The sequence below is a fragment of the Triturus cristatus genome, chromosome 8 (assembly GCF_964204655.1).
Source record: "Triturus cristatus chromosome 8, aTriCri1.1, whole genome shotgun sequence".
NCBI classification, from domain to species: Eukaryota; Metazoa; Chordata; class Amphibia; order Caudata; family Salamandridae; genus Triturus; species Triturus cristatus.
The window spans coordinates 1,884,932-1,910,787 of NC_140591.1; the positions used below are offsets into that span (position 1 = coordinate 1,884,932).

General features: G+C 46.2%; 1 protein-coding gene across 2 annotated transcripts in view; it reads left to right on the forward strand.

Moving 5' to 3' along the window:
* The window catches only part of LOC146799813 (NACHT, LRR and PYD domains-containing protein 3-like), a 919,540-nt gene that overhangs the window by 769,565 nt on the left and 124,119 nt on the right, over positions 1 to 25,856 (forward strand). For both annotated transcript variants that reach the window (XM_085620694.1, XM_085620695.1), the window contains exon 11: positions 4,755 to 4,796. In XM_085620694.1, the coding sequence (XP_085476820.1) occupies positions 4,755 to 4,796 (42 nt within the window). The remainder of the gene's footprint in view (positions 1 to 4,754; positions 4,797 to 25,856) is intronic.

Here is a 25,856-nt window from a genome sequence, read left to right on the forward strand (position 1 = left end):
AATAAAGCACATATGGACTGAGGTGTGCAGACGCTCCCAAAATGCCATAAAGTCAGATGCCAAATAGAGTTAGGAATACATAGCCAATCAGGACACAGCACACACAGTACACACAGTGAACACGGATATCTGGACACATTACCGACTGGCCGCATTCTGTCCACGTAAGGTCGAGGCCCACCTAGATTTCCTATCATGTGCTTAATTTATGTGTCCACAGACACTGGTTCACAATCCTTACCATAAAAGAATCGACCGAAACAGTCCTCAGAACCTATGCCTGCGACTGTATTCCCAGCCACATTGTTTAATTAAACAAACTGTTCCTGTTTTGCCAAATTTCTCTTGTTCTTTTTCAAAGTATTTCATGGTCAAGCAACACCACAAAGCCCTCTCTCCATTTCTGGTTAAGGCTCACACTGTGGATACTCTTACACTTAGACCGTCCAGGCTGCCACTAGCAAATTGCCCATCATGTAGTTGACTACATTTTTAAAAGAGATAAGTAAACAGAACTGCATTGTTTTAAATGTTAAATATGATTTTATACATTAATTGCCAGAAAATATGGTTGTCATTCTGAGGGGCAAGATGAGTGGTGGGGTACGGCATTACAGTTTGAAGATCATTGATCTAAAAGAACATGAACAGAAATTAGTGATATAGTAGTCTTAAGAACAGCACCATGAATACTCTAGTTTAGGACTGAAGACGAACAGCTGTGTGAGTGATGTAGTGCGGGTCTGTGTGAGGTAATCTGCCTCGTCCCTGTCCAGGGATCTGGTTTTGTCAATCGATATCTGTAGAATGTTTGGGTCTGTGTCAGGCCTGCTCATCCATTGCCAGCAACAAGAAGACGAACAGACGAACAGCTGTGTGAGTGATGTAGTGCGGGTCTGTGTGAGGTAATCTGCCTCGTCCCTGTCCAGGGATCTGGTTTTGTCAATCGATATCTGTAGAATGTTTGGGTCTGTGTCAGGCCTGCTCATCCATTGCCAGCAACAGGGAGTGAGAATAATTGCCAGGCCTACAGCACCTCCTCCAGACATCTCTTTCCTGATGCCTGGACTGCACATAGCAGTAGCTACCTAGGACTAACTTGGACCCAAACAACCTACACGGATAGTACCTCTAATGGGACCTGTCTGTGCTGCTAGCTTACCTGTCTTATCCTTCAGTGCTTGGGGTTGGGACAAGGGTGGATAAGGGGGCTCAGAGTGATGAAGAAACTTTTGAGGTTGGGCCTGGATCCTTCTGTCTTGCTTTTGGGGCTTCTTCCCTGAACACGGCTCAGCCTGAAGGGACTCTTGCTGAGGCTGAACCTTTCCATGGGTCCAGATATAGCACCCACAGAGTGCAAAGTACCATTCTCTACAGAGGCTGTAATACTCTCCTGTTCTCTGCGCAGCCTCTGCCGCAAGGGACTCGTACTCAAAACATTCTGACTCAGACAGTCCTCGGGATCATCCAATAATGCATGTGGCTAGTCAGGCAGATTGGCAGCCAGGCCCTACTCTCAGAAGTCCTCTGCCCACTCCTCTGTTGCTAGGGGATACCTGTCAGTTATCCCACCTCCTCTGGGCAGTGATAGACCTGCCACGTAATTGAGCCAAAAGCACATTTACCAAGAAGCATTCACTCTCCAAAGAATAGCAAACCTACTAGTGACCAAGTCACTGTATGGAACTGTCCATTCACTCTGTGGTCAGGGATCCTACATGTGACCATGTGACTTAACTTGGAGCAGGTACACTTTACCTAGATTCCACCTGTGGATGAACCTGAGGCAGGTACACTTCCGCTAACTGGTAAGGCTCACTGAGCCCAGTGGATGATCTGAAGCCGGTACACTCACTGACACATAAAACCATGGTTAAGGATGAATCAGGAGCAGGTACGCTTTCACTGACATGTAACCTCCCCCCCGCCCCCTCCCTTTGTGGATGAACCTGAAATAAGCTCACTTCCACTGACAGGCCAGGCCTTGCAAATGAACCTGAAGCATCTTGATATTTTGATATCTAAGATATTTTAGGGTCAAATATTTCATGAAATGTGTTTGTAAATACTAGTCAGTGGCGCATAACACAAATATTTAGTACATACATCAGTAGGTGGACCTAACTACATGGATTGGAATATTCAGACTCTGATGTACTGTTAAGCATGATCACTTGCTAATAGAGGAGGAGCTCATGAGTCAATGTGACCCAGGTGGCCTGTCACAGAGCACCTTCCTCAAAAGACCAAAATGACCACCACAGAGCACCTTCCTCAAGAGACCCAGGTGACCTGCCACAGAGCACCTTCCTCAAGAGACCCAGGTGACCACCACAGAGCACCTTCCTCAAGAGACCCAGGTGACCTGCCACAGAGCACCTTCCTCAAGAGACCCAGGTGACCACCACAGAGCACCTTCCTCAAGACACCCAGGTGAACACCACAGAGCACCTTCCTCAGGAGTCCCAGGTGACCACCACAGAGCACCTTCCTCAAGAGACCCAGGTGACCACCACAGAGCACACTCCTCAAGAGATCCAGGTGACCGCCACAGAGCACCTTCCACAAGAGACCCAGGTAACCGCCACAGAGCACCTTCCTCAAGAGACCCAGGTGACCGCCACAGAGCACCTTCCTCAATAGACCTAGATGAACACCACAAGCACCTCCCTCAAGAGACCCAGGTGACCACAACAGAGCACCTTCCTCAAGAGACCCAGTTGACCGCCACTGAGCACCTTCCTGAAGAGACCCAGGTGATCGCCACAGAGCACCTTCCACAAGAGACCCAGGTGACCACCACTGAGCACCTTCCTCAAGAGATCCAGGTGACCGCCAAAGAACACCTTCCCCAAGAGACTCAGGTGACCACCACAGAGCACCTTCCTCAAGAGACCCAGATGACCACCACAGAGCACCTTCCTCAAGAGACCCAGGTGACCGCCACAGAGCACCTTCCTCAAGAGAACAGATGACCACCACTGAGCACCTTCTTCAAGAGATCCAGGTGACCACCACTGAGCACCTTCTTCAAGAGATCCAGGTGACCGCCAAAGAACACCTTCCTCAAGAGATCCAGGTGACTGCCACAGAGCACCTTCCGCAAGAGACCCAGGTGACCACCACAGAACACCTTCCTCAAGAGGCCCAGGTGAACACCACAAGCACCTCCCTCAAGAGACCCAGGTGACCACCACTGAGCACTTTCCTCAAGAGATCCAGATGACCACCACAGAGCACCTTCCTCAAGAGACCCAGGTGACCACCACAGAGCACCTTCCTGAAGAGACCCAGGTGATCGCCACAGAGCACCTTCCACAAGAGACCCAGGTGACCACCACTGAGCACCTTCCTCAAGAGATCCAGGTGACCGCCAAAGAACACCTTCCCCAAGAGACTCAGGTGACCACCACAGAGCACCTTCCTCAAGAGACCCAGATGACCACCACAGAGCACCTTCCTCAAGAGACCCAGGTGACCGCCACAGAGCACCTTCCTCAAGAGAACAGATGACCACCACTGAGCACCTTCTTCAAGAGATCCAGGTGACCACCACTGAGCACCTTCTTCAAGAGATCCAGGTGACCGCCAAAGAACACCTTCCTCAAGAGATCCAGGTGACTGCCACAGAGCACCTTCCGCAAGAGACCCAGGTGACCACCACAGAGCACCTTCCTCAAGAGACCCAGGTGACTTACCACAGAGCACCTCCCTCAAGAGACCCAGGTGACCACACAGAGCACCTTCCTCAAGAGACCCATGTGACCACCACAGAGCACCTTCCTCAAGAGACACAGGTGGCCTGCAACAGAGCTCAGCCCTCAAGATGTCTGTGCTGTGGCCAGACCTGCAGTCCACCTCACTTGGTGTCTTAGGAGCTGGAACATGATGTGTGAATAGAGAAGCAAAGGCATTCCTCATTACTTAGATTGAGTTAGATTCATATTGACGTTTTGTAACTTTTTGTGGGAGATTGTATTATAAAACATTTCTTCATTTGAGCAAAGCCTTTTTTAATTATGAATTTTATTGCTGTTTTTGTGATTGCTTTTTTTATGATGTGTGAGTTTTATGGTGTAGAGTTAAGTAAACCTACTGATTATGAGGAGAGAGTGTTTGGTCAAATGACAGGGAGAGAAGAGCGCTCTCTTCTTTTAATGTCCTTGGTATATGAGATGTGAATGAAGTTGCAATGACGTTTTTCGACTCAGTGATTCATTGGCGAGCCTTCCTCAGGATGGGTGAGACGAGAACTGCACTCTGCCCATCAAAGTTCAGTTTATTCTCCTTGAAGGTCCGAATGAACATATAGAAATACTTTGAAGAAATTAAATGCACAAACGGTCTGAAGCGGTGAACTGAATCCCATAGTAAATGTAAATGTATCCGCATGACAATTCAATGTCCAGATGTGGGTATCCCGATGACAGCGATCATATACCTGGGTATAAATAATGCAGTTGTTTGAGGATGGCAGGGTGGGCTTCTACTGCTACCTACATACCCGCCTCCGCGCTGGAGGCTTTCAACAAACTGCTCACAACTACTGAGAACATGCTGCAGCTGCTACTTAAATAACCTCAAGTCAAAACCGACCAATAACTTAAAATGTTCGTTGAACTTTGAGTTGATTGTAATTTCGGCTGATGTGATTGACACATTGCTGCTAGCGACCAGCCAGTCTGGATTCAGATACACTCCTTTGGAGCCATCAGTCCATGTGGTGAGTTAACATTTCTCATTTCTATTTTTAGGGGACATTGATTTCAAGCTGAAAGAAAACCGAAGGGCACCGGGTGAGTATAATTGAATTTATAAGTTATTATTGGACGAATGCTTCTCTGTTTTGTAATTCGATTCCAGAGACATTAAATTATTAAATATATCCAGACGCTAGCCTGCCCTGGAGCCGCGCTTTGTAATGTAGAGATGCGCGTGGGGTCTGTCCTCATTGGTCGGTTGTGTGAGAGGATCCGCTCAGATGGTGGTTTTGGACAAACCTGAAGATTTGTTTCATGAGAGGGATCTGTCTGCTTCTCCAAAGAGCGCGTCAGAGTTCGCGTCCCAGCACTGCCAGCCTTTGTAGACAATTCATGACCCCCGTTCAGTGCTGGAGTCAAAGTCAAACAAGCATTTGCAATGCAATAGGTCTCGCATTTGCGAGAGTGTGTGCTATTGGCATTGTAAATGACAATGCCTTTTATTGATGTGTTTGAAAACCTGCAAGCGGTGCGTAAACAGAGCTTGCAGGTTTTCTAAACATATCAATAAAAGGCATTGCATTTACAATGCCAATAGCGCACACTCTTGCAAATGCAAGAATTGTGTGCCATTCACGCTTTAGCTGTAAACATCTTAAGCTAAAGCCCGGGTGCCACCATTGCTTCAAAAGATGCTTTTTTCTATTTCTTTACTTTGAAGCAATGACGGCATCCGGGCTTTAGCTCAAGTTGTTTAAAGACGAAGCGCTGGTGCAGCCATTGTAACTCAATACTCAACCATGTGGGGTCCCCAGGCTGGAAGATCAGAGCTGACCTTGGTTCAAAGTACTGTCATTTAGGGGCATATCTACAAGGCGGCGATTAAATATTATTCGGTCGAAAAGCGGCGATAATTTTATCGCCTAATTAATAAGGTCACGCTAACGCGTTAAACCTTGCATTAACACACAAATTCCTAACGCCCAGCTTTGCATCTCTAATGAGATGCAAAGTGGGCGTTCCTGACCTGACATGAGTGGAGAAATGTCGCTAAGCGACATTTCTCCTATCATCAAGCACCACGCTATGAAGCATAGCGGCAAGAAAAGTAGCGATAACCCATGTTATCATTACTTTCCTTACGCCTGCTTCAGGACTGACTTAGCCATGATATCCTATGGAAGGTGGATATCATGGCTAAGTTTGTGAGGCCCTATCAACAAGCTAAAGCCACACTTTGTGAGATTATCGCTGGGTTTCCAGCGATAATCTCACGTTAGGCAGTTAGTGCTAGGATTTTTATCGCTTTTGAGATAAGCGTTGCTAATAGCACGCTATCTCAGCGATAAAAATCCACGTAAGCCGGCGATAATTATCCTAGCGCTAAGTGCGCTTGCCGATAATTATCGTCGGTTGTTGCTGATATGCCCCTAAGAGTGTTCTCAACAAAGCTCTACAAAAAGTTCCATATATAAACCGGCATCAAAGCTGATGGCAGACAGTTTGCTTTTTTCGGGACAATGAGATTCGGCCTTAGTTCTGGCCCAGTCACTTTATTGACTTGGTACCGCTTTTGAAAGCCCACAATTGCATCTGCTCAGGCTGTCATCAGCGCATGGCGCTGCTTTTCATCCTTCACCAGGTCACATCCAGCTGTCCCTTGCCCCACCACAGTGACCACTCATCCCTGCCTCTCATATTAAGTTTAAGAGAAGTGCCTGGATCCAGTTGTGTTTGTGAAGGAGAAAAGAAGGTCGTTGGTGCTGAAGAGATTGCGTTATAGGAAGAGCACTTGTTCATCAGGCCTTTTGGGGCATATCAGCAAGGGCTTTATCTGTGCTTTTTTGGCTTTAAAAGCCAGAAAAGCGGAGATAAAACCATCGCCCTATCAGCAAGAGGGTGCTAACATGCATATTCGCATGTTAGCACCCTTTTTCACTACGCCTACCTTTGCATCTCTAATCAGATGCAAAGTGGGCGTTCCTGACATTCACTACATGTCAGAACATCCATAACGCGGCTTAGCGCTATCAGCAAGGATGCCCTAGCATTTTAGCAGATGTTAGTTTTTGGAGAAAACTGCTGTTCTCTCCAAAAACTAACGTCTGCTAAAATCCTGACTTAGCCACCCCTAACATAAGGGGTGGATTCTGCTGATACGACCACAGGGTCGTATCAGCAAGGTTATCGCCGTTTTGCAGGGAACATCGCTGGAAAACCAGCGATGTTCCCTGCAAAATGTCGATTTTCCCCGCTATTGCAGGAATTTTTATCACCTTGGAGATACGCGTTGTTAATAACGTGATATCTCTGCGATAAAAATCTGCGATAGCGGGCGTTAGGAAGAGGAGCACTAAGCACGCTTTTCGCAAAGCGTTGCTAATATGCCCTTTTATGTTATAACCCGATGACGTCATAAGATACAGTCCGTCCTATCTATTGTTTCTTTCTTCATGACATAAATGTTTACTACCTTTTCCCAGACTCACTGACTCCTCATTTCCCTTTAATCTCCTCTCCTTTCCGTCTCATGAAAGTGAAGGTAAAATTCACAAGCAGATAAGGTTTAAGGACATAACCTTACGACCCTCAAACATATACATATTAGTACTTTACTCATAAAATGCAGCCTCTTTTATGCAAATAATTTAATGATAATTGCTTTTTTTAGATTTAGATTGTATTTTTACTTGCCTATCACATTTATGTTTTAATTGTTGTATTGACCTTTATATGTAAACAAGAGAAGGCGGGCATACCACCCAGTATACCCCAAAAAGTCTCTCTCCTCCCCAACATCTTTTTAGATACCTATCTCACGCAAACCCACACAGCCATGCACACAGGCACACGCACAAAGAAGCACGCACGCCGCACAGACACGCACTAGTATGCACCCCCCGGCCCCCACATGAATATATGTGCTTCTATAATTTGATTGAAATGAGGAATCGTCGTCCATAATCACAGCAAGGCCCTCTCCTGCATGCTAAAGGGCTTTTCAATACTGAACAAGGCTGCAGCGAGGATTTATCGAGCAGGGAAACGGTGAACTCTCAGGAAGCCCGAACCCCTAAAGCGAGCTGACTTCAAGATGATGCTGTCCGTCTGCTGTTACCTCTCCACGAGTCACTCTGCGATACTGGCCATTATTACAGGATATTTCCATCCAAACTCAGTGGTGGCTGGTGACATTTGAAAGTGGTGGGAAGAACTTCAAGATGTACTATACACGGCAAACGTAATATCTTTACAGACCCTGTTTCAGATGTGCTTGGATTTCCCATTAAGGACTGAACAGCTGCACTGCAGCTGCACTTTTGGTTTCACATTTCCTTATCAGCCGAACCTGGTGAATAAAGTAAACGTGGTAAAAACAGTTCCACCCTATTTTACAAACATTGGGGAGACAATGTGGCCTAACGGCTAGGGCTGTCGGCCTTGGAGCTGGGGAACTGGGTTCGAGTCTCGGCAACGACGCTCAACATCCTGTGATTCTGGGCAAATCACTTCATCTCCCCATGCCTAACAAAAACAAGCATTTGCAATGCAATAGGTTTCGCATGTACACAAGTTTAAGCTATTGGCATTGTAAATGACTATGCCTTTTATTTATGTTTTAAAAATGAAAACAAAATTAAAGCCATTGTCAATTACAATGTCAATAGCTCAAACTTGCGTAAATGCGACACCTGTGGCATTGCAAAGGCTTGTTTTAGATGCTGCTCGCTGTATTCAGGTAATTGTGAGCAGCGTCTAAAGAAAGGGGTGTGGCCAACATTAAATAGTGAATACTGAACAGTGAGTTGTGTGCACTGCCCACTGCCCCATCTCTGCCTTCTGGTGAATCCTGCCCCTTCTCAGCGCTACAAAGACTATGAGAAATAATGTGTCTGAGACCCTTGCCAGCTAAATGTATTTCTGTCTGCCATTTTCTTGATTACTGTTTTGGAGGAATGTAATGCCGTGGGGCTGAGCACACATGCACAGCACTGTGGACTGTACCATTGTGGTTTGATTCACCCTGTGGATCTGGATGAATTGGTTCAGTCCGGGTGACATCAGACAGCTAATAAAAATAACAACAATATGAAACACAGCGAAAGGGGTCCGGGGAAGTTACAGAGCAAGTTTGTGTCTGTAACAGTATTTATGTGTTCTGCGCAAACGCTACAGCCAGTGCCAAACCTTAGCAGGAGCGCAGAACACAGCTAGAAACAAATATTGTGTTGAGTTAATGGAGCCAAGGGATACAAAATAAATAGGAGATACAAAAAGCAGTTTTAATTATTTTAGGTGCAAGCATAGTGTGTCCGTTTTGAAAGCAGAGATTCCACAGGATGCTGTTAGTGGCAGCCTTGCAGATCACACCAAGCTCTAGAAATGCTGCACGCCTCAGTTCAATAATTAACCTTCCTGTATCTGGGGAAGGCAAAGAGCAACATAAGGCTATAGACGCTCATCCAAGCTGCCCAGGGGGCCTCTGCTGCCGCCACAGCCAGCATTTGTCAGTTTACGGACAGGTTTCGGCACGGCATTAGGCTGGAGCCGGTTGAAACGTTCAGGGCTGAATGAACCCATAGCACGAGAAACACATATCTGTACGGGCTCTCCCGTCAATGATTAAAATAAAACTGGGTAACATACTATAGACAGGGCCACTGTAAGTATGCGGCAACAAGGACCAAATTACACAACAACGTAGACTGCTTTATGTGGGAGAAAAGGGCACATTTTCTTCCAGATGGCGGCCGAAAAGAACCAGCGCTCACCATTGCGGGAAGGCAGGGGGCCATCTGTTTTCACTCAGCTGCGTGTTTATATTTGCATCGCGCTTTCACTTTAAATGAAAGCGCCATGCAAAAATAAACACTGGGCTGAGTGAAAACAGATGGCCCCCCTAAAGATAAGAAATTGCTTTGCGACAGCAGCAAAGCAGACAACCCTGTCCGGATTGGCCAGGCGAAAGGCCGTCAACAAAAAAAACTCATTTCCAATGGCAGACCACTGTTTAGCATAAACGGTGACACCAGCCAATGAAAATGAGGGGTGGGGCTTCAAGTCGACTTCTCAAATCTACTCTCTTACAATATCTCTCGCCCAGCGAGCAGCGCTTTGCGCTGCAACGCCAGGTGAGACCTAATGAATGTGTCCTCATGTAACGCAACTGGTGCTCATGCAAAGTGCTCTCATACCTCCGGGTCTAGTTGGCGCTATATAAAACTCTACAAAAAAAACATTAATGTGAGCTTCCAGCACAACTGGAAAAATGAAAACAGACAGAGAGCTGTGTGCATGGTGCTTTTATTCAAAGTACAGGACTGCAGGAACAAAAGATCAATCAGCTGGGGACGGTTGTTGCTGAAGTCACAGGCCGTTTATTTTTATTAAACTAAGAGTGCATGACGAAGGCAAAGCCTGTTCAGTGGAGACAGTTTTAAAAGATAAGATTGTAATAAAACCACCCACTAGAGAAGGTTGATGAATGGTTTGTGCTCACATCGTTTTGGGTGTTTTTTGACTAGGGGTGGGCGGAATTTGCGTAATCGCGTTACACAAATCTCCGCGAAACGGTAAAAAATCTTTGCGAACACGCAGAAATTCCGCGAACACGCAGAATTGCTTGTTCGCGATACTTTTTTCCTGTTCGCGATCGCTGTTTGCGTGCTCGGGGTGAAATATCTCGCGAACATGCATATTGAGAACGCGAACAAGCAAAAAATTTCGCGAAGTCGCGGAACGCACATTTTTGGGCAATTTCGCGTTCTCCGCGGAACGCGAAATTACCCAAATTCCGCGAACGGAACGGAATTAACCGCCCAGGCCTAGTTTTGACACAGGGGTGCGTAATTTCTCACTTAGGCATCTGAGCACATTTTTGGTTCTTGGTTTGTGTTAAAATGATGCACCAAACTTTCATGGCAATAGCGTACCCCTATTGCGGTGTACTCTGCTAATTCGGATGTTGATTTTTCATCTTACTTGAGTCCTGACTACAAAAGGCTCCAATACTGATATACTGTGGCTTACATTAGTTTTACCTATGCGTGATTCGTAATGATTATGAATTCTGTGGCAGCTCAGACCCAGTGCATATGATCTTGATAAAGATGTTTTTGTTGACGTTTACACAGGACTCCACTTGGGCTTTCAATCTGGATTCTATCTTGGTCACATTATTTTTTGTTTCGTCTCACTCTTTTTGCTGCTGTCTATTTTTCCTTCCCTCTATTCTGTTACAACTGGATATATGGTATCAAGGTTTTTGCTATTTGTTTTTGTTTCTGAATTATGATTGTCTGATTAATGTTTCTATATGTGTTAGATCTTGGGTATGGTCTAATATCAATGTCGGATATGTGTGTACTTCATGTGAGCAGTTTTTGTATATATGTGGTGTATTTGATGTTTTCTAAACACTTTATACATGTGTATATATTAATGTTTTATGTGTCGTATAGTTTATGTATTGTAAATGACGTTTTATATGTTTTTAGAGAGGCAGTAGCACGCTGACAGGTTGAGCTACTAGTTCTGCTAAATTTTGCTAACTTGCACAGTTCGTGATTCGTGAATACTTTTACTTTTCTTTAATAAATTGTGTGCTAGTTTTAATTTTTATCTGACTTTTAACCGGTTAGGCCTTTTTAACTTGTTTGTGTGCATTGAGTCGAGCTGACCTCTCCCATGATTTGCAAGCACGAATCCCCGGTCCGTCACGGCTTGAGAGTGCCGATTGTACGGAGGGTCGTGACTCCGCTCCCAGAACCTCGTCACTTCCGTGCCCGGCAACATTATTTAAAACGTATGGGTGCCCGGACATGCAGCGGACGCACCGCTGGCGCACCAAAGGCAAGCCCGTGTGTGCCCGTCCGCGGCCAGACCGCTGCCAGCGCCAGCCATTATGCTCGATTGTCAGGCGGTGAGGGTTCCTGCTGGTCACGAGATGCCTAGCTTGCACTCTGAGGTAGCCCATATCTAAAGGCGCACAGCATTAATGTAGCCAATGATAGGCTGTCAGGTTCCTGCTCTGCCTGCGCATGGGAGTTTGGGACACCCTCAGGGCTGGTGGGGATAAATGCAGAGGCGGCAGATATTCGAGACCAAGGCGGCAATCTGGTCAAGATTAAGGTTGCTTGATAAATTGTAGATCTCTGCCGAAGCATGCAGAGGACATGTGACTTCTGCTCGCAAACAAGGAGTGGGATGCCGTTTTCTTAACTCAAACATGGCTGAACTCAGATTCAGTGGCAACAGTAGCCCTGGCCATCCCTAGAGACCTTAAAATGTGTTATGCTAATAGGGAGAGCGGGAAAAGAGGGGGCGGGGTAGCCATTATTTTTAAAGACTCCTGGGTTTTAGCAGCCTCAGGCCCTCTCAAACTGGAGAGGATACAGGGTCTTAACTTCTGCTTGCAAACTGATCCGCCACCTCCTTCCCTGGCATCCTTATATATAGGCCACCGGACTGCGCGCCCAACATCACCCATGAGCTATGCAATTACATCACTCAGAAATCAATAATGTACGCAAATTTCACCACTCTAGGGGACTTTACACGTTAATGATACTAACTGCAGCTTAGCTTGTACTGTCCCGGGGGGTGGGGGGGTGGGGCTAATCTCGCACAACATGTTATATCCCCTACACATAAAGCCGGCCATACCTTGGATCTCATATTCTCTAACCTGGCTTCTCTGAGCACAGCGACCCCTATCAAGATGATTTGGTCGGACCACAGTCTGATTCCATTCTGTTTTAGGGTGGGTAGACTTGGTCAGAGAAGGGGTAACCAAACTTATATTAAGCGTAGCTGGAAAAACCTGACAACTATGGTGTTGGACCCCATCTTACAGGCCGGCCAACCCTCACTTTCAGCCGACCCTAGCAAAGATGCAGGGGCTTTAAATCAGTGGATCTCAACAGCTGTAAAGGATGCTGCCCCATCCAGGTCTGCCATATCAGCACGGCTCTCCCCCCTGCCCTGTGGGTTACGGAGGCACTTAGGTCTGCTAAGAGCAATTGCCAAAGACTGGAAAGACAGTGGAGGTCAGGCTACTGTGAGACGGCCAAAGTCACCTATCGATCTGCTCTGAAAGAATTCCACAGGCTGATAAGGGTAGCGAGGAGGGAGTAAATGACCGACTGCATTTATAAGGCAGATAATGCTACTAAGGAGGTGTTTAAAGTGGTCAACTCCTTCCTTAAACCCAATGCCATAGAGACCACGGTTGAGCCTTCCCTTGCTCTGTGTGAAAATATCTCTGCCTCAATAAAATTCGGGAAGTGTATAAATCATTTTCGGCTTCGTCTGAGATGGAGAAATGTAACAAAAGGGAAGCACGAGATACCGAACTGTCTCTTACAGAGTTCACTACTATCTCTCAACAGGATGCCTTGGCTGAAATTCTGGGATGTAAATCTGGGGCACCTGATGATCCTTACCCCCTAAACTATGGAAGGTGATGGCTCACTCCCTAACGCACACTCTGACGTGCATCTGGAATGCCTCCCTGACGTCCGGCACCTTTCCAGATATCTGGAAACATGCCACTCTCCTCCTGCTGAGGAAAAAAACGAGTGGGGATCCAGGGGATTTGACCAATTATTGGCCCATCTCTTTGCTGCTAGCTCCGGCAGAGATGCTGGAAAAATTGGGGCAGCGGCAGCTGACCAGTTTTATTGAAAGGTAGGGCCTCCTACATGACCCCCAATCTGGTTTTAGGGAGGGTTTCAGTACAGAAACAGCCCTCTTGGAGGTGGCTGAGTTGGTTAGACAGGCGACTGATTCAGGGGCATCCACAATGTTGGTGCTCCTGGATCTGTCGGCGGCATTTGACACTGTCGACCACACCCTGCTACCGGGAAATTGCAGGAACTGGGCATTGGTGGCACGATTATGGCCTGGCTGAAATCCTATTTGGATAATCGCACACAGAAGGTTTTGCTCCAGCCATTTTTGTCCAAAACAAAACAGCTCTGGTGCGGAGTCCCCCAGGGGTCAGCATTGAGCCCCCTCCTGTTCAATCTGTACTTGGCCCCTCTGTTCTCCCTGATGGCCATCGGGGGGATCAAAGCTATCTCCTATGTGGATGACACCCAGTTGGTCTTCACATTTAAAGAGCTAACCGAGGCCGCCTTTGTGAGTTTCAAGGGTTGCTTAAAGAGATATTGCGCTGTGGATGAACAGCAATAAACTTAAGCTCAACGCGGGAAAGACAGAGGTGCTGTTTTTCGGGAAAGAGCTGCCTCCTGCTCTGGACCTTTGGTACCCTACAGAAATGTGCCCTCCCCTGCAGACTGTATAAAAAATCTAGGTGTGAAGTGGGAGGCTGACCTCTCATTCTTGGCACAGATACGTCAGGTGACAGCTACCTGCTTTTGTAAACTGAGTAATTTGAAGAAATTTCTGCATCTGCTGCCAGAGGAGTGCCGGAAAAGCATAGTACATGCCTTAGTGACATCTAGGCTGGACTATGCAAATGGCCTCTATCTGGGCCAACCAAAGTACTTGATCAAGCGCCTGCAGATGGTGCAAAATGCGGCTGCGAGGCTGATCAGGCGATTGACTTTTTGTGAACATGTCTCTCCACATCTAAAAGCACTTCAATGGCTCCCAGTGGCCAAAAGAATTGAATTTAAGTCCTTGACACTGGCATTCCAAGCCATGCATGGCAAATGCCCTAATTACCTAAAACACAGATTACTTGGATATAAGCAACCAAGATCCTTGAGGTCCAATTCACAATTTTTTGTGTGCATTGCCCGTTTCAAGAAGTCGTTTATGGGGGGCAGATCTTTTATGCTCGGTGCAACAAAACGGTGGAATTCTCTGCCCAGTAACTTCCGCCCCTTAGAAACTGAGACCCTTTTCATGAAAATGGTTAAAACCTGGCTCTTTGGGGCGGATTAGGATCCGGAGACTCGGTTTTGTCTGTCCTCTGCTGCACTACTGTCCTCTTCAGCGCCGGGACACCTCTGTTTGAGGTAGCTGTCGCGCTTTATAAGTGTCCAGATTATTATTATTATTTTAACTTACAGCCCTGAAGAAGTCCTATGCTACAGGATGAAACACGTTGGCTGTTGCTTTTTAGGAATGAAATCATAAAGAAGAAATTGTCTCAATCCGCGCCTTATTGAACAATAACTATTTGTATAGACTTGTTCACTTTAAAGTGGTGCAGCTCTGATCTAGTTTATCTACACCGAGGATCAACAACCTGAGGGTGCTGCGCACGGAGGGAGAGATCAGCTTTAGAGCCTCTGAGATGAAGGAGGACCTGGAGAAAGCCTTCAGCGCTTGGGAAGGAGCCAGCAGAGCTGAGGCACTGCTGACAAACGGGAACACCCTTGACAAAGGGATGAGGATGACGGCAGAGAGGACGACAAGGAGGAAGAGGTGGGGGACACCGACAGCGTGGCCCCCACCATTCTTTAAAGCTGCCTCTCTGCAGCAGGCAGTGACAAGAGCCCCCACGGGCAGTTTCTATGAGCTGTAAGTAACCGTTGTTGCTATGAACCAATTTAGTACTACTCAGCCAAACTTGGAAGGATAAAAGGTGGAGTTTGCCTTGCCATGACTCAAACTGACAAGAAAAAAACTCATATAAACTGCAACTGTTTAAAAAAAAAAATTAAACAATAGCAAGAAAAATTAAAAATATAGCAATAAGGTTAGACCATAGTAACGACTCCTGGGGAACATTTGAAACTGTAAAATCTTCTTCTAAACATCTGAGTGTCCAGGCATTGAGAGGAAGGTCGTGTGCAGAAGTTCCCAAGAGGCTGATGCCGCAGTCGTGATCGGGCGCCTGGGTTTTTACATAAATTCATTTCCGCCTGTGGAACGCGGTGTCCGCTGTTTCCGCGCATGTGAAGGAGGCGCGTCTGGCTGGGTCTAAGAGCGCGTCCAGGGCAAACTATCTGACCCCCTTTTATCCTCTTCCGGGTCCAGCCTGTAATTTCATGAACCTGTGAAACTAGGTTTCTTTTTGCCTGCCTGGCTCTAATGGAAAGTGCAAGAACATGCGCCCCTAGGTCTGCCACAGATGAAGACATCAGGGCCACAAACTGCGAAACGTCTCTTATTCTGTGGCACTTTCCGCATAATTATGAATGTTGCCACATATCCACAATTTTCTGCATAAACTGCACATTTAAAAAAAAAAAATCTAACTCAAACGGATCAATAATTACTATAATGCAGCAACAGGTGTTGCTGGCACTGGAAGGCCATTCACAAAGAGTGACTAGTCACCTTTAAGTTTCTTATTCATGTGTTTGGGTGTTAACCTTATATTAATGAGGTGAAATATTTGCCCAAACGGTGTTAACACGAGCAGAAAAACAATATAATTATGAAGGGATACTATCACAAAATGTGGGGTGTAACTTTTTTTTGCTGCATAATATAGTCAGCCCCGCTACATACTTTGGTTGTCCCCTGCCGACTAAGGGGCATATCAGCAACACCCGGCGATAATTATCGCTCAGCGCTCTTAGCATGAGGATAATTATCGCCGGGTAACGTGGATTTTTATCGCTGAGATAGCGTGCTATTAGCAACGCTTATGTCCTCAGCGATAAAAATCCTGACGCTAGCTGCCTAACGTGAGATTATCGCTGGAAACCCAGCGATAATCTCACGTAATGTGGGGTTAGCTTGCTGATAGGGACTCACAAACTTAGCCATGATATCCACCTTCCATCGGATATCATGGCTAAGTCAGTCCTGAAGCAGGCGTAAGGAAAGTAGCGATAACAGGGGTTATCGCTACTTTTCCTGCCGCTATGCTTCGTAGCATGGGGCTTGATGATAGGAGAAATGTCGCTTAGCGACATTTCTCCTATCGTGTCCGGTCAGAAACGCCCACTTTGCATCTCATTAGAGATGCAAAGCTGGGCGTTAGGAATCCCCACGCTAAAGCAAGGTTTCACGCGTTAGCGTGGCCTTGCTAATTAGGCGATAAAATTATTGCCGCTTTTCGGCCGAAAACGGCCGCAAAAGCGGCGATAATTTTTTATCGCCTGCTTGTAAATATGCCCCTTAGTGTGGTGACCCTGCTTGTATACCACGACACTAACAAAACTGGATGTGAGGTGCCTGACAATGACGGTCTGCATTGGAGGGGCGCAGATAGCCAGCCTCTCGCCTCCTTGGAAAAAAATTCTTGGCGTGGCTCTAGTCTTGTGTTTATACACGGTTTGCAGTCAATCACACCCCAGAAACAAGCATTTGCAATGCAATTGGTCTCACCTTTGCATACGTTTGAGCTATTGGCATTGTAAATGACAATGCCTTTTATTTATGTGTTTTGAAAACCTGCAAGCGGTGCGTAAACACGCACTTTGTACTTATAATCGTTGCTTACGAGAAGCCAGGCTGGCAGTAACTGCGCCTCTTTTACTGCCAGCCTGGCTTCTCGTAAGCAAAGACTGTAAGTGCAAAGTGCGTGTTTACGCACCGCTTGCAGGTTTTCAAAACACATAAATAAAAGGCATTGTCATTTACAATGCCAATAGCTCAAACGTATGCAAAGGTGAGATCAATTGCATTGCAAATGCTTGTTCTACTTACTTCTACCTCAAGACGATAGGACCAACCACACTACTCAATGTCTGTTCTAATCAGTTTCGCCCTGCAAATCCCCTACTAATCACCAAGCTAAACAACGCCTATTAACTCATACCATTAACCACAGCAGCCAAACGCCCCTATATGACCTACATGTGCCTTTGCATCTCTCAAACCTCAAGTCCAAACTTGTTCAGAGCTCCAGCTCCCTCGACTGGACCCTCCTCAATTCAACAGGAACCACGCTCCTCGCCTACACAATTATTTTTCACCAGAATCCTCTGCCTCAATCAATGTATGCTCCAAAAACCATAAACAAGATAGAAGCGCTGCTGAGCTCTGCACAATACAAAGAGCAAAGGGATGAAAATACCAGCAAGAACCGCCCTTCTGGCTGCCAAGCATAGACAGCGAGTCAAGTGAAATACAGCACCACGCCCCCAGCATCTATACTGGCAGCATCATTAATATTGTGACGGCATCCAGTCAACAATTCAATGGATGAAGCATATAAATAAGGGCTCTGCTGATGGAGACATGGTCATCTCTATAGCAGGATCCCTCCATCCCCACGGTGGCCCTCTACCACGCATTACTCAGGATAGACAGTAGTGCAATAACATCAAAAAGAAAGCAGGAATTGAGTATGAAACACATGAATAAAATAAACACAAATATACTCTTCTCCACAGGCCTTTTCCTTCAGCAGGAAAAAGCCGTCCATTCAATGTGTTACTCGGCTCGCAATTGGAACACATAAAACACTGGCAGAAGTCACACATTAAGGCAACTACACAAACCTCACCCAGACTAGACCATTCTAAAAAGTATACAACCAAGATATTCACAAATGTTGTACAACTGAACAAGGGATTCTTGCAGCTCCCTCCGGAAGCCCACGAAGGCCTTCCCTTAGAGCACAGTACAAAGAGTAGAAATGAAAAAACACGATGGGGCAAAACTTCACAGCCTAGCAAGAACACGCCATGTCAGCAATATATAACCAAACACTAATAGTGCTATCAAATAGGAACAGGCTCATGCAAAAATGCTCTTCTCTGCAACCCACAGTTTCTTAAGAAGGTCTATAATGCTACATAGGTCTTAGGCTATCAATGCAACACGTGTAACCCCCGGCAACAGCCCCATTTGTCAAATTACAGGCAGGGGCATGTCAACTGAAATTATTTTACCACCCTGACCCTTTGACCCAAACATACCCACATAAATGCATTCCCTTCCACACATTACTCTCAGTAACAAAGGCAGGTAATGACAGCGCCCGTGAGTACGGAATAGATTGTACATATGTCACCTCTCACCTGACATAGCCGCATGAAGGCCTTCTCTGCTACACGCTTCCCAAGATATCTAGCTACTTGTGACACACTATGAAAACATCGACAATTGCCTAGGCCAGGAAACTCAAATTAGACTGATTTTGAATAGTACATGGAGCGATATTGGCAGGCCCCGCGACACCTCAGGCGTCTCGCCCCAAAGGACCTTGGGGCATATTAACAAGCCAGGCGATACAATTATTGCCGCTTTAGCGCCAGAAAACTGCGCTAAAACGGCGATAATGGGCTTGATAATATGCTCTATGGAATTCCAATTGAAGCCCATGTTAAATGTGAAGGACGTCTAAAGACTGACTAGCAGCACGAGCTTAAGCACAATGACCATTGGGGCACAAGCATGTCAGCCATAACTGCATAACATTTGTAAAGGGCTGTTCACAACTTGGTGCTCAATAACATATATTCACCTCTACCTGATTCAATATATATTTTTTTATTCTTTTTTATTTTACAGAGTTTTATATAGCGCGAACTTGACCCGAATCGGGTATCAGAGCGCTTTACATCGCACCAGTTGCATTACATGAGGACACATTCATTTTTGTAAGGCTCGGGAAGATTAAGTGATTTGCCCAGAATCACAGGATGTTCAGCGACATTGCCGAGACTCGAACCCAGTTTCCCAGATTCTAGGTAGACCGCCCTAGCCGTTAGGCCAACTCCTCCCCCAATAGTGTTAATTTAATCAGTCTCAGAAGGAGCAAAGGCTCCATGGAGCCCTGGGATTTGATTCTGTGACTATGATTGATTCATGGAGTGTTAGGCTTAGTTCACTGCGGCCCCAGGTCATTTGGGGTCTCTTTGTGTGAGAGCCTTGTGTTCTATTCCAGCTCGTGTTACATTAGAAACAAAGGGAAAAAACCTTCCTAAGCCGTTTTTTAACATAATGTCCTTAGGCCTATGAGGGATTACGTATCTGTGCTGATTTTGCACCTATCAGCACTCTTGTATGCTGGAATCAACTATCAAGCATCTACTACTGATTTTTTGATTGTATTACACAATTTATGAAACTCTGTGCCAACCTTTGGCAGTTTTTGGACCCTGCCTGTATCCTATTTAGGAGAGAACCTATTTACATAGTTTCATTAATTGGGCAATCTACTTCTGATAATTATCATGTTAAGTCCATTGGAGAAACTCAACCAACTTCTTTATGCATCTGCCTTGGGTACTCTCTAGAGAATTTTTGACTCTATAAATGAAATTCTGAAAAACGTTATTTCACTTTAGTGAAACAGTTATTATCTTATACCTTCAAATCAGCTTCTAGAAAACCAAACCTGATGTACAGCAGGGTTTGCCCTATTCTATGTTTATGGAGAAGTGCTTTGATACACAAGAGTGTTAGTTACTCACCTAGCTGTGTTTTTCATGCGTGTATTGTGATGGACAAGGTTTGTGCAGTTGCCAGAGAACAGCTGGAAACACCGAATACAGAGGTGTGCTGCCTTAATAGTGGATTCGCTCACAAACCTGGTTCTGCAAAGGCTGATAGGAATGGTGACTAGTCGGTAATCACAAGTTAGCAAAGCTGATATACAACTGGCTCTAACTCAGCCCTCCTAGCTTTTCAAAGGTCCAGACTGGAGAAATGTTCCTATGCATCTCCTTAGGCCGTAAATGGACTGGTCCAAATTGTAAAGGACATTTGGAAGAAATGCGATATGTTGCATGTAGAGGCATAGGAAGAGAATAAATAGGATACACATTTTATTCCACAACAACAACTCAAAAGCAAGAATCAGTGAGGGTGTAGACTAGCTAAAACAATCACTCAAGAAATAAACCTCCACCACAGCTGGGTGCATTCACACTACAACCAGTTTCAGCCAAAGACATCCACATCTGCACTCGCCCACCAAGACTGAACACAGAAAATAAAATCTATCTCAGTTTGGCTAAACAGCATTCACTGTCAACTGCTTTGGAGTGATTGTTAATTTGCAATACAAAAGAAACAATTTGTAATTTTCTACACGTCCTGAAAATACTTAAAAAACTGCTCATAAGAAGCTTATTTTTCAGTATTTCTAATCTGCCATTTGGTCCTTATTTTAGATAGTGTGAAGGATCAGTAAATAGATAGATGCATGATAGCCACAATTGGCACATGGCGCAAAACAGCAGAAAGTTGATTGCCCTGTGCCTGCTAGCCATGAACTGCTTCACATGTTGGGGCCAAATTTTATGTATCACTTTAGAGGCTGTGAACAAACAAACAAGACACCACTCAGCAATGTAATAGTCGTCAGTCTCTCTTTACGCTGTCCTTAGATTGACCAAGCAAATGTGGTTGGTCTGGGCATGCGCACTTATCTGAAGACCTTAAGCGCAATGTGCATGCCCAGCCCAACCACCACGTGACTGTTAAAGTCACAATGTTATCTCTAAACCATTCCTTACAAGTTTGCAAGGAGAAGTGCAGTATGAGCTGCTGAGCTGGATGGCAAGCAAATAAAAAGTATATAAAGCAAGAAGTAAATTGTTTTTAAATGGAAGGTAGGCCTTTTTCCATCACTATAAGAGGGGCCCGTCGGAATGATGGGGCCCTGGCCAGAGCCCACTTTGCCCATGCCTTAAAACATCTCTGTGTTCTGCACCATGCTGGACGGTGGCACTGGGGGTGCAGGTGCCACCTCTGAACTCGTCTCTCACAGTACCTTCTGCTCCTCTGAGCAGTGCTCTTGCTGTGCGGTATCTGTCGCAGAGGCGCCCGGGCTGGCTCGTGCTCCTTCTAACGGGCTACCGAGATAATAAGTGCTTCAAGTCACAAAGAAGTATGAGGCACTATACGATATACGCGCCGTGGGGAGTAAATACATCATGTGCTAGTTATATGTAAGGTTCCATTCTGTGGGACTTTCTACGTTCATAGCACCCCCTGATCTGCTGCTGGTGGAGCCAGCCACTCTGTAAGGCTCATGCTTGCACCGCTGCCATGCATGTGGACTTGGCATGCCCCCTCACCTGTTGCTGCATGTGCCCCTCTTACAAACACCACAATTCAAGGGCACATCTATCATTCGTGCAGCAAGTGCAGTGGCACCGGGGCTAGAGCTACCCAGGCCTAGTGCACCCTAATCATGACTGTATTTTCGTACCCAGCAGGGAGAGGGATGTGTCATATATCATGTGTACATCATGACTCCTGGTGCCCTTATGTTGGTGCAGAAAAGAGCATCCCGCAACGCACCTACGCATGTTATGCAATAAAAAACGCACCCTTCTCTACCGTGTAAAGCATACATGTACGCGGTAGGGGCATTTCGATCATCTGTTGAGCTACACACAAACAGCACACTAGTTTAAAGGGCAATGTGCGTGTGTGTGTGGGAGGGGTGGTCAACTTCTAGAAGCACCTGGCACATTGCACCGGTGCCAGGGGCTTTCTCCAGCAGCAGAGCACATGACCCCCCCCCGAGGCATGTGCCTCCCCATCTCATGTTGGCGTGTGCACTTTAGAAGCTGATTCTGCATCCCTGCTGAGAGTCCCTCAAGGCGGTCATGTTTGTGTGTTTCTCCAAATCTGGTATCCGCAGCAGAACCAATGGGCTCGGCGGCTGATTGTGACTGTACTGGGTCTGATGCAGGAATTTAAAGCAAGCGCCAAAAAATATGCATTTTGTGGACATGTTGCGGCCTCCGAACACGCTCTTCTGCTTCAAGAAATCATCTCTGGACGTTACATTTAAAGGGAGGACACGCATCAGGCGCGTGATGTACCACGGGATCAAAATACAGCAACAAGCACGGTCCGCTTTCACTTTCGTCCGTCGTGAAAGCTTTCTTGTCTTAATGGGGCCATGTGTTTGAAACACATGGCCCCTTAAAGATAAGAAAGCTTTCACGACGCACAGAAGGCAGACGAGCCCGTCCAAATGGAACGGCTCAAAAAGCCGAACAAAAACGTCACAAACACCTCTTTTCAAAAGGCTGGCCACCGTTTCGGAAAAACTGTGACACCGGCCAATGGAAAAGAGGGGCGGGGCTTAATGCCCTTTACAGAAAATACCTCACAACATTAAATCTTGCCAGCGAGACTGCGCATGTGGGCAGCCTATGCTAGCCGAGACCTAAAAAAGAATGAAAGAACTTCTACGCGTGTTGAATACTTTAAATGCGATTGTTTTAGAAACGGCTCACAGTTTGCGTTTATTCCTGGAAGTAAAACTGACATGCCGGTCAGCGAGCCCCGGACCCTTACACCTCTCCCTTGTCACCAGCCCGTACTTCGTGGAGTCAGGGCATCCGATGTATAAAATATGCTAATTCGATCTATAGTATAGTAATAAACCAGCAGGCTGTAAGTATACTTTTATAGAAAATGTGTAACAAAAATATGAGCTCTGATGCGGGTGTACACAAAACCATTATTCTTGCGGAAGGCAAGCATTGCTAGCAGTTTGTGCTATACCACTAGACGCTACTCTCTCTCTAGTGATACATTGTTTTTTGCGCTACATACGCAGTTCTGCTCATCTAAGCGCTATACATAACGTATTATGACGGAAGGATGAAAGGGCTCCGTCTGGGTTCGAACTGTGACCTTCTGATCACAACCTGCTGATAATGCGAGTTCACAAGGTCTAATCACGCGTGATTTTCGTAGTAAAAAAGAGTCAAATCATATGAATAGTTACAGCCAGGTGTATGTTTGCTATAAATGAGTTGGGACATATTTGAGGCAAGAGAAAAAAGAATAAGTAGGCCCAGTTTGAAAGAAGCTTCCCGACTGTAATGTTTGTGTGTGTTTTGCGAAGCTCCTGTCGCAGTTGTATCGGGGCTCCCAGCAAGGCTGGCGGGTGCTACTTCCGGTCAGGCGTGCAGTTTTTACACTCCTGGAAAGATGGACCTACAGGTGCCTAGGGGGGAGGCAAGTGTCATCTGTGCGCATGGTAGGTCAAACACAGGTGCGAAGGGGTGAACTCACAATAGCTGCACACAGATAGATTCAGAAGTATGGCTTTCAGCGGATGGCAGGCACGGAGTAAAGTTGACGTACAAATCCTTTCTCCAATCTTTGCTGAACGCTGCTGACGACTGGCGCGGGGGTGCCCGTGGCCTTGTTCAGAGCCATGGACGGAGTCAGGGAGCAGCCAGAGAGCTTTAACATCGAGGGGGAGAAAAGTGTGTGACGACCCCCCCACCTGTAAATTATAAAGAACATTACTCACAGCTGTTCCCCGGATTCACAAGCCTCTGCAGTGCCTGGACCCCTAAGACAACCGGAAATACGATGATTACAAGCTGGACATGCTTGTGGTGTTTTGTCGCGCATGCGTACGATGTAAGGCATCATGCTCATGCGAGACAAATAGTGCGAATGCACCCACGAATGAAATAGAACACAAGCCCTGAAAATGCAATAGGACGCGTATTTACGCGAGTCCTATTGCATTTTTAACAGAAGTGCAGACATAAAAGAAGGCACGAACAGGAGGGGGTGGGAAGGTGTTTGTGGTGGAAACAGTCAAAGAGTACGGGAGGGAACAGGGAGAGGCAGGGGAGCAAAACAGTTTAGGAAGTAAAAGGGCTGATAGCCGCAGAAGGGAAAAAATGACGACATGCCCATCAGGAGATGGGATTACCAAGCCAAGCACCAATCACAATGCAAAAAATATGATGCCTGGAAAGTGGGCAGAGCTTCCCCCACTATACTGTATACAGCATCTTTCGACGAGACAGCGCATGCGCTGCCTAGCCAAGACCTAACAAAACGGCTCGTAGCCTGAACATGCACGCAACGGCCCGGAAGTGAATATCGAGGACGGACTCTATAGTTAGTATGGCTCAAAATGGAAAACGGACTCTGGGTACTTTATATGCCCTTATCTGCCTTAATGAACAGCTCCACTACTTCTGTGGGGAACGAAGAGGATCACATAGGCAAATAACTGGCGTCCTATGAGAGGGCTCTCAGAATGAGAAGCGTGCATGCACAACATTGCGGGTACTTTCCATGGGAACTGGTGGGGATGGATAGGCTCTTGACACTAGGAACGAGGCAGCAGAGTCCTCTCCCCACATGAAGGATGCTCTCATTTAGCTTTTTGGCTGTACCTTTGAGGAGTATAGACAGACGCTTAGGAGCACCCACAAGGGGACAGCACAGACATGGGGGGACTTTGTAGATGCTTCTGTTAAGTAACTGGAGGGCTAGATTAAGGGTAACGAAGGGGATACCTATGAGTAGCTCTACATATTTAAATGTGAAAGATCACTTACTTAAAAATTGCACCTCAGGGAAGTTACACCAGCATCTAGTGGATTCAAAGCTAGTCAGCCCCTGAGAAATGGATAATATGGCTGATAAATGGGCATGCCCTGGGGTGCCCATGAAGTCTCATAGAGGAGATCAGAAGAAAGGAGCATAGGCCTCCTACAGGGGAAAGAATGGACAAAAGATAAAAATAAAGAAACTCCCCAAGAGTCCCTAAAAGATACATGGGGGAGCCGAGAGCCACATCACATTCCAAGGGGAGGGAGTTCCTTAGAAAGAATTATGACCCTTCCAATGCTGGGTTGTGCTATGAAGAGACATTTTAAGGCGTGGAAAAAGTGGGCTCTGGCCCAAGGCCCCAACTTTCAAGGAGGCTCCCTCTTTTAGTGATGGAAAAAGGCATGCCTTTCATTTAAAAACAATGTACTTTATGCTTTACATATTTTTATGTGCTTGCCATCCAGCTCATCAGCCCATTCCTCACCTATCCTCGCAAACTTGTACAGAATGGGTTACAGATGACATTGTGACATTTCAGTCATGTCGCGGTTGGTCTGGGCATGCACATTGAGCTTCAGGTCTTGAGGTGAGTGTGCATGCCCAGACCAACCACATTTGCATGTTCAATCTAAGGACAGAGCAAACAGTTACTGAAGGGGAGGACTATTACATTGTTGAGTGGTGTCTTGTTTTTCCATCGCAATACCAGTCCAATCACAGCCTCTCATGCGGTACATACATTTCGGCCCCAAAACGTGAGGTAGTTCATGGGCAGCAGGCTGGCAGGCGAAGGGATTTCAACTTTCTGCTGTTTTGCACCATGTGCCGGTTGTGGCCATCTTGCAAAATTTCTATTAATGACTCGCGATCCAGCCGCGATCATCTTGGCAGTGAACAGCAGCCAATACTAATTTCCTACTCAAACACTCATTCTGATGGAGATCTTTCTCAACATCTTATAAGGCCCAACAATGAACTTGGGCCAATCACTGCCACGCA